Below are 13,352 nucleotides of genomic sequence, written 5' to 3'. Positions count from 1 at the left end.
AGACTAGAGAAATGCAGTCTAGAACAGTATTATTTAACTGTAAATGTCAATAATTTTCTCCAAGTAGTTTCGGAAATATCGACAGCACTTCTCTACTTCATTTGCTTCATAGACCTTCTCATGTGAATCATGTCTTGTAGGCCAAGAAGGCCTAATCTCAATCAAACTTCTCTAAGTCATGCCTGTGTAAAACACAGATCCAAAGACTCACTGCCAAGTTAGAGGGACAAATCAAGTAATGCAGCAGAGACCAGTGCTAGATGAGTTACCATTTAATTTCATCAATGAGTTCTGTTCACATTGTTACTGGACACCCCAATACACATACTGGTTTTCTGGAAGAATATTATTTCTAACTCATACAGGACTACAGGCTGAAAGCTGCAACGTCGGCGTCCATTCCACTGTCACAGCTACGTTGCATGACTAAAAACAAGCTTCTTCTTCCTTGTTCAGACAGTATTCTATTGTTAAGAGTTTAGTTACTTGATTTTGCAAGTTAAGTATGGGGAAAATAAATCTGAGCCAATCATGATGCCATCAAATTTATGAAATTATGTTTTGTTAACCTATGTACAGAAGAGCTGTCTTGTACTGAGCACACAGGATTACACAAGCAGATGAGCTCTGAGTTTCATTTATCTTAATAGCAGCATTAGCAGCTAAACTCTCCTCAAGTCTGGGTATAACTGTGAGTAACTTCCCTCTAGCAAGAAAGCTTTTCTTGGTTATGAAAGTAAAGTATCACCTGCAATGAGTATTTTTGTTAACAACTGAGCATTATTATTTCCATTTTATTCTGAATTTCAGTTTCTGAAGAGGAATGAGTAAAGCCATATAAATGGATAGATCTTCTGCCAGACTTTCAGCTACAGATGAATCATGTGCAGATATGAATATAAAAATCAAATTTATCTGTTTACATGTGCACAGATATCCACATGCAGACACATATATATAAATACTTTAGTTTTTTCCTCATATATTTATAACTTTCTGCTGCTACAGTGACCTTCTTCCACAAAAATGAACTAAAAAATCCAACAAACCTCAGCTGCGCACTGAACCCTTTGAAGTCCAAGATGGGTTTTTAGAGGCCCATTCCTGTTGGAATCATCAAGAATAAACCCCTCAGATTTCTCTGGAATTGTAATCTCTCCTTTCACAGGTAAGAAAGGATTTCAAAACAGGGATGTGAGTACTGATTGCACTGAATCCAGCTAGGCATTTCTAGGATGCACTTGTCTGCCCCAATGGGGAGGAAGAAGTATGACCTTAAGAAGTGACAGCACCGTATCATTACTAAGCTTTACTACATGTTATGATTTTTACAGTTTCAAATCTTGAACAAAAAATATTCTTCCAACTTCAGATGAGAGTCAGCAAATTTCTGGTAACTACTATGTATTGCAGTACTGTTATAAGTCTTTCCTTTTCCATTCTAATGAGTAAAATTTAGTCTGGCTTTGAAGCTCTTGTAAGTCAAAGAAAACAGGCTAAGTGTAAGGAAAACATTTTAAAATTAAATATTTATTTTTCTATTAGAAGTTATAGAGTAGAAAGGACAGAGAACTAGATATGGGAAAATTGAAGAAAATAAGAAAAGATGCTGACTTTCAAATGAGGAAAGGAATCAAAACATGATAAGAACTATGGCCAAAATAACAGATATTAGAAAGAAGGGAAAGATCCTATGAGGACATTATATCAAAGAACAAATAGCGTGGAGAGAAGGAAATAAATGGTATGGAAAAAGATAAATAAAAAAGGAAAAGTTTAAAAAATAGGTAGTAGCCTTAATATAACTGTTATAGTCATATTTTGACATTTTACTATTTCACAGAATCACAGAATGTCAGGGATTGGAAGGGACCTCGAAAGATCATCTAGTCCAATCCCCCTGCCGGAGCAGGAACACCTAGGTGAGGTTACACAGGAAGGCGTCCAGGCAGGTTTTGAATGTCTCCAGATAAGGAGACTCCACAACCTCCCTGGGCAGCCTGTTCCAGTGCTCTGGCACTCTCACTGAGAAGAAGTTTCTTCTCAAATTTAAGTGGAACTCTCCATGACAGCTGGAGCAGGTAGATTTTATCACCCCCATGGGTTACTGGGACTTTAAAAATAAACTAAGAGGGAAAATGAAAAATAAAGTTGAAATTTTTGCTATCAAGTATGCCTCTCAGATTAGCTACTGACCACATTAAAATGCAAATGTTATAGCTAACTTACCCTCTTACACAAGCCATCCAGAAATCCTGGGTTCTCAGATACATCAGTCTGAATTATTATATACAAAAGCCTGATAGAAGCTGTTGAAATTTTAATATCTATGTCAAAAATCACGTATCTTGATTATTTTTAGGCAATAAAGAAAACTGTTGGAATGCCTTGTAAATATACCTTGCAATATATGGTCTGAGAATGAGTAACAGGAATATCTCAAGGACACAAATAGTTTGGGAATGGGCAAATTCTGTACAGCAGTTAAGGAATACACAGCTTACATTTGCATAAAGCAGTCCAAAAAAACCTCATGTAATCTTGAGAACACAGTATTTGGAACATAATTGGGACTTGGTTTGCCATTGATAAGTTTGACTTTTTTTTTTTAAAGCATGCAATGTGTAAAACAGCATTTTTCAAAAACACAGACATTTTTTATCTATGAAAAAAAAAAAAAACAAACCAACACTTAATATCTTAACAAAAGATAAAATATATTATATACATAGATTCCCATAACATGCACTGGGGGGGAGGGGAAAGACAATTCAAGATCAACATCTTATGTAAAGTATTTATTACTTTTACACAGTCTCGAAACATGAACTCGAATGTTTCAATATTATAAAGTAATGCAAAGACAATAAAGATATACTGTTTTAACCAAAGGCATTTTAAGTGCTTCACACAAGCAAATTCCTCAAAAATGTGTCTCTTCAAATCTGAAATCTGTGTTTGACTAGATGGTTAACTCAGAAGCATATCTAAATGCAGGGTAGGTGTAACGTATCTTAATATCCAAAACTGCTTAAAGTGGAAATCACTATACTGGAATAATAGTTCTTACATGAGTTATGTTGATAATACAGTGTAAGCCATGGTCAGGAAATCCAGCAACTGCCCATAATATTAAGACAAGCGATAACGGTGCTTTATAGCAATAACTGGCAATGTTAGAGCTCAGGTCGGATCTGCCTTCCTTTAGCCTGGTTAGTATTATAATTTTAGTTCATAACTTAGGTTTTGCTTTGTTTTGCACTGTTGTGTTATTTCAGCAGTCAGCATGAGCAAAGATATTAATGCAATCAGAAAAGCAGGAATAAATAATATAACACTTGGTGTGAGGCATACAGTAAATGAGGAAAGAAGCAGACAAACTGTGCCCACGAGAATGTTACAGAGCACTTTCAAGGATTTGTTGGGAACCCATGAACACGTGGGAAATAAGAGGATTCGACAGACCAAAGAACAAAACTGGGTAACACAACAACTACATAATGGAAATTGCTTGCACCTCACTGGGAGCACGCTATGAAGAGGACAGCCCTGCCTAACACTTCTCAAGCATGCCCAATTTACGGAAGGAAAATGAGGTTAGCTTTGGATGTCTGTGTTTTTGCACATGCATAAGACTATCTTAAAATAAACTGGCCTTCTCAAGTGATTGTTGTAAAACAACAGCAAAACTATTGTCTGCACAATTTAGTCTGATCCCTAAGTGCCAAAAGGCTCGTAGACACAAGTAAGAATCTCTAGTTCATTCAGAACTTGAGCTCTGGCCTTCTAGGGAACTGATCAAGTATCCAAGACCTTTATATGTCCACAACTGTCCAAGTGAAAACCATTCCCAGAAGCCAAACCTCAAAAAAACCCCAATCACCAACACAACCAAAACCACCATCCACAACAAAAACGGTTTACTCAACCTTCAGACTGGGAATCTGGGGTAATTTAACCTTCTAGAGGCTCTACAGAACTCTGCTAGTTATTTTTAAATAGCCTCTCTACAGAAATATAACAAATAGGGAAGGAGGTAATACTACAAACAATCTAGGCCAGAGTCAGTATCGGTGAGTTCCTGACATGGATGAGGCTGGAAAGAAACAGGCCAACCTGTCTCATTGCAAGGAGATGTGACTAATCAACAAATCCCTACAAGGAATGAGAACAGATGGGCAAGAAAGATAAGTTCAGGGAAGAACATAAGGAATGACTGTTAATTATCATAAAGAAAGCTGATCTTATTTTAACACAAGTGGGACTTGTGGGTGACCTTTATTTTAGATACACAGCTGCACCAGTGGGTCACCAGGTTGTGCAAATAGCCTCCCCCAATATAATCAGTAGAGCAATGTCTTGCCAAGCTAGCCAGACCAGCATGGGGGAACGGGAACAGAGAGGCAGTAAGGTGTATATGTAGCTCAGCCTAACAGAAGTGTAAAAACCAAATAACCAACAAAATGAACTTCGAAAAGAGCAATCAGCTTGAGCTGGCTTCAATGCACACATTCTTTCCCAGCAACTGGGGACACCCAGTGCCATGATGGTGAGCATATGTAGACCAGTAATGGGAATCAGATTTCTATTGTGATCCAAATGTGTATTAAAATTGATAATATTGTGCTTGTGTTGTGATTTCAGTACACTGCTGTACCATTCTGGTAGATCAAAATCTTGTGTAGTGTAAATATCTACAAATAAGCCAATTTGGTATTAAACCCTCCCTGTATGGCATATCTAAAAGAACATAGTCAGAGAGCAGTATAGACCTATGCAGCACATTCTTCCACAGATGAATAACAGCACTTTCAAACACACTTTCACAGCCATCAAATCCATATTCTTCAACAGTGTTGCTGACTATTTTTTTTCTAAAAACAAGTGGAAGCATATTACCATTTTGTATATATTTGTTCTCTTCTACTTTTAAACAACCATCAAAAAAAACTCATCAAGAGAGCAGGATAAAAAATGACAGGAGGTACTTGTCCATATTGTAGTATTTCTTGCCATCTGGATGGCAAGGAAACTTAAGGCTTGGATACAACTTAGGAAAGATTGTCTCCTTGCCAACAGTTTTTAGCTGCTAACATACACCTATCTAGACACAGCCAAAGTTATTAGCTATATTATGAAGACCAGCCTATGCAATTCAAGTTTAAAACGAAGGGACATTGGTTAATGCCTTGAAATATCTTACCTTTGAGTCATATGCTGATTGCTTTATTACTTCAGGTGCCATCCAAAATGGTGTTCCCACAAAGGTATTTCTCTTTATCTGTGTATCTGTTAGTTGTCCTGCTACTCCAAAATCTGCTAGTTTTACTTCTCCTTGTTCAGATAGCAATACATTAGCAGCTGGAATAAAGAAGAGGAAATAACGGAAGTTAAAACATTTGATACTGTAAGGGTGTTCACTTATACTGCATGAGCTCTTCTAATATTACTACAATACAAACAAAAACCAAATTACCTTTAATATCTCTGTGGATTTTCTTCTCTGAATGCAAGTAATCCAGTCCTTTGAGTATTTCCCTCAATATTGTAGCAATCTGGGTTTCATCAAGTGAGCCAGGTTCTAACTAGGAGACACAAGAAATATATGTATGTGTGTGTGTGTAGACATATATATTAAAAGAGGAGAAACAGAGAGAAGTAACACTGTGACTATAAAAGGAACTGCTCCTTCCATCACACTGCCAAATCTAGGAATCCAATGATTAATATTACACTGAACTTATATGTGCAACTCCACAGGCCCTATATGGACCCAAATCTCAAAGTCTGAGAAAGAAAGTATCCACATATCCTAGGACTCTATGCTGCATGGGATTTTGTGAAGCTCCCTAAAACACAATTCGAACTGCTAGGCTTACAGAGCATTGCATATTAAAAAAAGTTTACTTTTTGCATATAAAACCCAAGGTATAAATCTGCAAATTGTTCAAATAAAAGGTTCCCAGTAATTTAATCCTTATGAGAAGAAACAGCAGTGGCAGAAGATCTCAGAGCTCACTACATCTGATACAAATTCTAAAAGTGAGTATGCCACCAACTCGAAAGGGATAGAGGAAAGAGGGTAACATTACCCAGATAGGCTTCTTAACCAAGAAGGGCATTTCGGGAGAGACACTGAAACTTTGTGGACAACAATAAATATTGGAAATATTCCGGTATTCTAGTTTACTCCATAAAAGCAATCAAAAACTTTTTTCTCTGAAGCTTCACTCTGTGCGAAAGCAAGCATTTCAGATAAAACTTCAGATAAAAATCAGATTACACCCCTCTGAAATTCTCAGCTAATACGTAGGAACAGAGGTAAGGTTTCAGATGATGCAGACAGCATATTCACTTTACCTTTGTAGCTGTACCTACAATCATTTTTTTGCTTTTCTTTAGCTTTAATAATCTACACGATATTGGCAGTCCCTGGAACCAACAGAGACATTCTAAGGGCTTTGCTCCAGGTAGGCTGCGAGCACCAGTTCAACTTGGCAACATGATACAGCACACCTACTGGGGGAAAAACTCTTTTGTCAGATGTCAGCTCCCCTTAGCAAGGAGGAAGTTAGTGAAAACAGATTAAGGCTGAAAATATTAGTGCTTGTACCTCAGCCATAAATCTCAATTATACTCAAAGTTGAACAACAATGCACATGTAATTGTATTAAATGTACTTCCTCTTGCAAGGCGTGATTTTCAAAAAAGCCAGTGAATATTCAAGTATAGAAAACACCAAGCTAACGTGACATGTATATACTTAGAACATGGAATTCAAGGTTCCCATTCAGTCTTGCCTCGAGTACGGAAACATGATAAGGTGTGCCAGTTGTCCTACTAGATTCCAGTTGAGAACCATAATGTGCATTTTAGAACTTGGGAAACATGCGGCAGAACATACATTGAAAAGGAAGCACACCCAGGATGCGTCACATACACGTACATCACTATTTCAGTTCTGTGGTGCAATTTCTTCAATAACATTTTAGGATGAGACCAAAGACTTCGTACTATTGTGAGACAACAAAATTATGGAATAAATATGTGGCTATCACACAACTGAAATGTGTGCAATTAAAAAAGAAGAAAATCTGTTTTCTTTCTGCTGTTTATACCTTCTTGAAGTACAAAGAAAGTAATAATTAATTTATAAAAGTAAACCCAGTTTCTAATCACACTTCTGTCAGAAAAAAAAATAGCACAACAATAAACAAACTTTTTTCAGCATAACTTTATGGGGAACATTCTCAATTTCTACACAACCACAGAACTCCTTCGAACAAGATGTGTAAACCAAAGGTATAAATGGGTTCCAAAAGGTAATTACAACAAAAATATGGCAGCACGATTGCAGGATTTCCACATTTACCCTCCTCTCCTGTCCACTGGATGTCACCAGCAGAATCGCTCTACACTTTCACTTTTCCTCGAGCATTTATTAGTTGCCCCAGATGAGAACAGCAAACGATGCTTCAGAGACATTCCATCTCAATTGGTATGACAATTTTCACATACTTAAAATATCCAATTTTATTTCTATAATAGTTATTTTTTAAATCCACAATAAAAATAAGAGGTGTGATTTTTTTTTCCCCAATAGCCAAGGTGAATGCATAGCATCCAGTCACAGAAAATATAATCTGCACTGAACCTTTTGAGTTATGATTCAAACCTGGGTACTCTGTCCCAGGTGCGAAATCTGGCAACTCGCTCTTGTTACATTTCATACCGTTGGCAATTGGCCAGCTCTCTAGTCTATCCAGATCTCTCTGTAAGGCCTCTCTAGCCTCAAGAGAGTCCACAGCTCCTCCTATGTATTTTTTAATACCAGCCTAAATTGTGTTTTTGTCTATTTAGACCTCAGTGAGACTTCGAACAGGGAACCTTTTGTTTGTTTCTTTGGGGGTGGTGCTGGTGGGGAAGATACATTAAAATGTATACACTAGGAAGAGTTATGGTGGCAGAATTGAGAGACAAGAAAAACTATTTTCAGCCACTAGTGCTCTCTGCCTGACTAAAGATTAGCATTCCAAGATGTTTATATCCTCCTTCCAATATTATGTTGCTTAGTTCCCTTCCACCTATACAAACAATCAGTCCTTGCCTCATGGAAAATAACCTTTTCCTGGCATTGACAAATACTTTTTCTCCTTTACTAGAAGCAAACATTGTCATGGCCAAATGACATATTATAGTTCCCCGAATTATAAGATAAGAAAATAATTACGTGAGGTAAAATAACAAAAGTCATATATAATTTACTTACTAGATCAAGGGCAGAGCCTCCACCCAGATATTCCATTATTATCCATAATTTTGTATCCTACAAAACAAAAACAACAACAAAAAATGTATTGTTAAAAAAAAATAGTTATTAAGTTATTGCACATTATTTTGCTGAAAAAAGAATCTAGAGTTTTGAAACACCACTGATGTTTAGCTGTTCCTCAAAATATCTTTGGATTATTCTTTAAGATATATTATTTTTACTCTCATCCGATAAGGAACTATTTTAGTCTGCTACAAGCTATTTTCACAAGAGTGTGTGTGTGTGTGTGTGTGTGTGTGTGTGTGTGTGTGTGTGTGTGTGTGTGTGTGTGTGTGTGTGTGTGTGTTCAAGAAAGTTTAATCCTGTTCCTCTACATCAACCAATGGGCAAGAGCACAGACATTAGGAGTTCATTACTTTCAAATAATTGATGCATACTCTTAATGTCGCTCTCAAGCTCTTTTCATGGTACCTCTTTTTTGTACTGATGCTAACACTACTAGAATACGAACAGTATCCAGGGAAGAAGAAACTTCTCTTTAATCCCTACCAAGGAGTCAAGTAGCAGAAGGAAACCTCTTGCCTTTTTGCCGACGAGAACTGGACAAGTATTCTGAACCTCTGAATTCACCAGCATATTAACTCCCGAACGCCACCCACCTAGTTGTTCTTATCAAACTCCTTACTATATTTTGCAAAAGTATCTTCTGAGACAAGAAAGAGACAGACAGCGACCATTCAATGAAAATGCAGGAGAATAAACTTACATTTTAAAACTCTGATTATAGACATTCAGAATACCAAATAATAATTACACTACACAAAATACACTCCTTTCCTTAGAAAAAAAATGTCTTATTTTGTTGATAATCTTTATTTGTACGGATATTCCAAAATATTTTCTTTAATAAGCCTGACTCTTGTCTGGGTTGAAAGTAATCTAAAATCTATTCTTTGAATCCCTGCACTGTTTCATTTTCTTAAACAGTCATCTATCTGTCTCTAATCTAAGGAAGAATATCAGTAACTTTTCCCCACTAATATTTACACATTCAACATATGTTATAGAATTTTGGACAACTGTGCTCAAGAAAGATGAAAAAAAGCCCTAGTAATAAACATTATTTAAGAGGACTATAGGAATTTGGGAGGCTTAGATAGTAAAATAAAAGCTAACAAAACAAAAAAAAAAAAATGAGGCTACTATGTTCTCAAGGGAAAGCTTGATACATATTATAAGAATGTTTAACTCAAGATATACGATACACTGCGCTAGGAGGGAGACTGGACCCAGTCATTTGTTTATGCTGTTTGCAGCATCTTATTCCCAAATACACTAAGAAAAGCAGCTAGTTCACCTCTTCCTTGCAGTACCAGCTTTGAAACATGTTTTAAAGCAAGGCCATAAATCTACTAGATAGATATTTAAATAAAATTGCTGCATGGAACATACTGGATTTTGTTTTGGTTTTTATTATTATAAAGTTAGAATAGGATTTGTTAGTTTTAACTTTATGTACCAAACATTCACAAGACTTGTAGTGTAAAAATGTAGGGGTCTCTCCGAGCAAGGAGCACATAAATAGCAACAATATTCATTTACTTAATTCTGCAAAATAAAACAACGTAAAAACAACAGCTCACAGCCAGGGCAGGTAAGACTCTGAATACTCATGTATAAAGATGGATTTAAATGTATTGCAGAACATAACTTCCCAGGCTCTAGTATAGGTTGGGAAATTACATATTAGAGAGCAGTGTAGGGGAAAGGGACCTGGGGGTCCTGGTGGACAACAGGATGACCATGAGCCAGCACTGTGCCCTTGTGGCCAAGAAGGCCAATGGCATCCTGGGCTGTATTAGAAAGGGGGTGGTTAGTAGGTCCAGAGAGGTTCTCCTTCCCCTCTACTCCACCCTGGTGAGACCACACCTGGAATATTGTGTCCAGTTCTGGGCCCCTCAGTTCAAGAAGGACAGGGAACTGCTGGAGAGGGTCCAGCGTAGGGCAACAAAGATGATTAAGGGAGTGGAGCACCTCCCTTATGAAGAAAGGCTGAGGGAGCTGGGTTTCTTTAGTTTGGAGAAGAGGAGACTGAGGGGTGACCTTATTAATGTTTATAAATATATAAAGGGTGAGTGCCACGAGGATGGAGCCAGGCTCTTCTCGGTTGCAAACAATGATAGGACAAGGGGTAATGGGATCAAGCTGGAACACAAGAGGTTCCACTTAAATTTGAGAAAAAACTTCTTCTCAGTGAGGGTGCCAGAGCACTGGAACAGGCTGCCCAGGGGGGTTGTGGAGTCTCCTTCTCTGGAGACATTCAAAACCCGCCTGGACATGTTCCTGTGTGACCTCACCTAGGCGTTCCTGCTCCAGCAGGGGGATTGGACTAGATGATCTTTTGAGGTCCCTTCCAATCCCAAACATACTGTGATACTGTGATAACTTTTTCTAAATCCCCTGAGAGATTAGAAAATTTTAGCCCTTAGTACACACTTAAGCGTTTTAGTCATTATTATAGCTGTAGTTCTGTCTGCACCTGTCCTCTCTGGTCTCAGAACACACCTTTTGAAGGTAAATGTACACAGCCCTTCCCACCTACCTCCAGTTCCACAAACTGTACTATTTTTAGGTAAGACGCTGGGATTAGAGTTCTTTTACCATCCACTATCTTTAACACAGAGATTCAGCTAAATTTAGGTACATTTCTTCAGGAATCAACTAATATTATTTGACAAACACAGATTTTAAGAGTCAGAACAAATTTTTTTAGGGAGAAAAAGTTATTTTAAAACATAATCTTAGTATCTACATAGAGCATTTTGATAATGCTTACTTTCTAGAGACACCACAGATATTTCAAGAATTGCAGGTCATCTTGGAAGAGTCCCTTATAGTACTGAAGTACTTGCTTTGCTGCTAAGAGTTTCTCAGCTTTTGCCTGTCCCTTTCAAGGCTCCATGTCCTAACAGCTCCAGAACAATTTCATCTTCAGAAATATTTTATATACATATTTTGCTTCAGCCTGGTAACATGTTTTTTAAAAGCTGCATGAAATTGCCTAAATATTCAAATTTTGTGTGCCTGCAAAGTTAACATTTAATTTTAACAGTAATTTAAACACAAACATGTCAACTATATCACTGCTTTTTATTTCAATGGAAATGCCTGAGTGGGAAGGAACATAGTACAAGAAACCCCTTGATATTCTCAAACAAACAAAAGAAACCCAATGCAAACCACATATCACAACAAGAAGTAAATAAGACACGCATCTTCCCTTTCCTATCATCTCAATTACCTCATGGATTTAAAGAGCTAACAACCTGAAATAAGATACAATTTCCCAAAAGATCAATTATCCATAATACTAGATACTAAATTCTCCAGTAGAAAATTAGAAATTAGATGTAGCAGAAAATAACATTAAAAAAAAAATAATAATTACCTAGTTACCCAATCATGTAACACAATTATACAAGTTACACAATTCATAGCCTTTTTAAATAATCATTTGCCCTTTTCAATTCTTTTCCTGATTTGCTCAGTCTTTACTCCTGAAACTTTCACCTTGAACTGCTTGAGGCCACATGTCTGAATTTACAATATAAAAGCCATGGACTCGGTAAACTCAGTAATACTACATTTTAAAACAACTTAAGTATGGAAATGCAGTTGGGGAACACAAACATAACTGTATCTGTATCACAGTGTGAAGCTAAGCAATAGCAATTTATCATAATTATGCATCTTTGTATCTGTAGCCCTAGACTCAAAGTGATTTTTAATTCCCTATGGTTCTCCCTCCCCCTTGTCACATAAATATTACTCAGTTTCATGGATATTTGGGGTTTTTTAAAGTTTTCATCATTCATATGAAGTCTCTGAACAGATGTAATTACTACTGTAGTGAATCTAACTATCAGCTTTAACTAATTCTTGCTGGAAATTTTTTTTAGCTTTCTTATTTAAAATCAGCATAAATTGCTTAACAAGGAAATGCAAATAAATGCTTTCAGTCAAACAGTTTTAATTAATTGCTTAATACATATTATACCTTAGAGCCAGTAACCTACATAAACTTACTTTGTGCGGTGTAACAACACCACAAGGCAAGTAGAGCACCACTATCAATTGACGTTGGCATCACCAGAAAAACGTGCCTCTCTCTTTCCTTCCTTTCAGAATATCTCTGGCACACGTCACATTCTCTAACACCTACTGTCACTTTCCTTCTTAAAGCTGCCCAAATTCTTTTTTTGCTTGTACTTCTCACGTTGCTCTGTATATATTCCCCACTTTTCCTCTCAAACAGAACACCAAAAACACTACATTTTCTTCTATAGCCTGGATCAATATTACATATTACACATAATCATTTATATTTTAAAGATACTACACTTATATACCAAGACTAGCAACATTAAATGCTCCACTTTAAGCTCTGAAAGAAGATCACTTTTCTTCTTTTAAGCATCAGTCAGAACACAGCATTGAATCTCCTTCCAAATACAGTGAAGCCATGTTGAGTCATCAATCCAAATTTAGGATTATTATATCTCTATAAACATAGATGAGCACATTAATGAGAGCACATGGAACATTTCCTTTTTCACAGCAGGAACAAGAGGGTTTCCTCTAATGCCATGAAACTGAGGAAAGGAACAGCTTTCAAAAGTAAAAGCAGCTCAGTTACAGAAAGGCAGTGTTTCTGTAAATTCTTTCCAAACTTGCTCTTCTTGAGGTCTGACTTCTGATTTTAATTGTGGAACCACACAAAAACCTTACAAGAGCAGCTTTACCTCTAATGAGGTATTCTTCATTAAGTATTTGTAAAATAAGTGCAGTTACAGCATGTAAGAGACTTCTCCTAATATGTAAAAATCAAGGACTATACACCAAAAAAGGTCCATCCACCAAAAAACTCCTCCAGAGTCTCAGAAGCAAATTTTAGCTAAAATCAGAGAACTATAGAAGACATATACAGGAATAAGTAAACAAGATTAAAATCTGTGTTTATAAGTCCTTACGAAGTTAATAAAACATCTGAATAAACATGGAGAGTCCTATCTTTAGAGAT

General features: G+C 36.7%; 1 protein-coding gene across 3 annotated transcripts in view; it reads right to left on the bottom strand.

Moving 5' to 3' along the window:
* The window catches only part of STK24 (serine/threonine kinase 24), a 57,029-nt gene that overhangs the window by 13,604 nt on the left and 30,073 nt on the right, over positions 1-13,352 (bottom strand). For all 3 annotated transcript variants that reach the window (XM_082075991.1, XM_082075993.1, XM_082075992.1), the window contains 3 exons: positions 8,270-8,326; positions 5,477-5,585; positions 5,204-5,361 (listed from right to left, as the gene is read on the bottom strand). In XM_082075991.1, the coding sequence (XP_081932117.1) occupies positions 5,204-5,361; positions 5,477-5,585; positions 8,270-8,326 (324 nt within the window). The remainder of the gene's footprint in view (positions 1-5,203; positions 5,362-5,476; positions 5,586-8,269; positions 8,327-13,352) is intronic.

This window comes from Streptopelia decaocto, assembly GCF_964273445.1.
Source record: "Streptopelia decaocto genome assembly, chromosome: 1".
In the NCBI taxonomy this organism is placed as follows: Eukaryota; Metazoa; Chordata; class Aves; order Columbiformes; family Columbidae; genus Streptopelia; species Streptopelia decaocto.
Note: the sequence above shows the minus strand (reverse complement) of the source record. Positions and strands in the feature narration are given on the sequence as shown.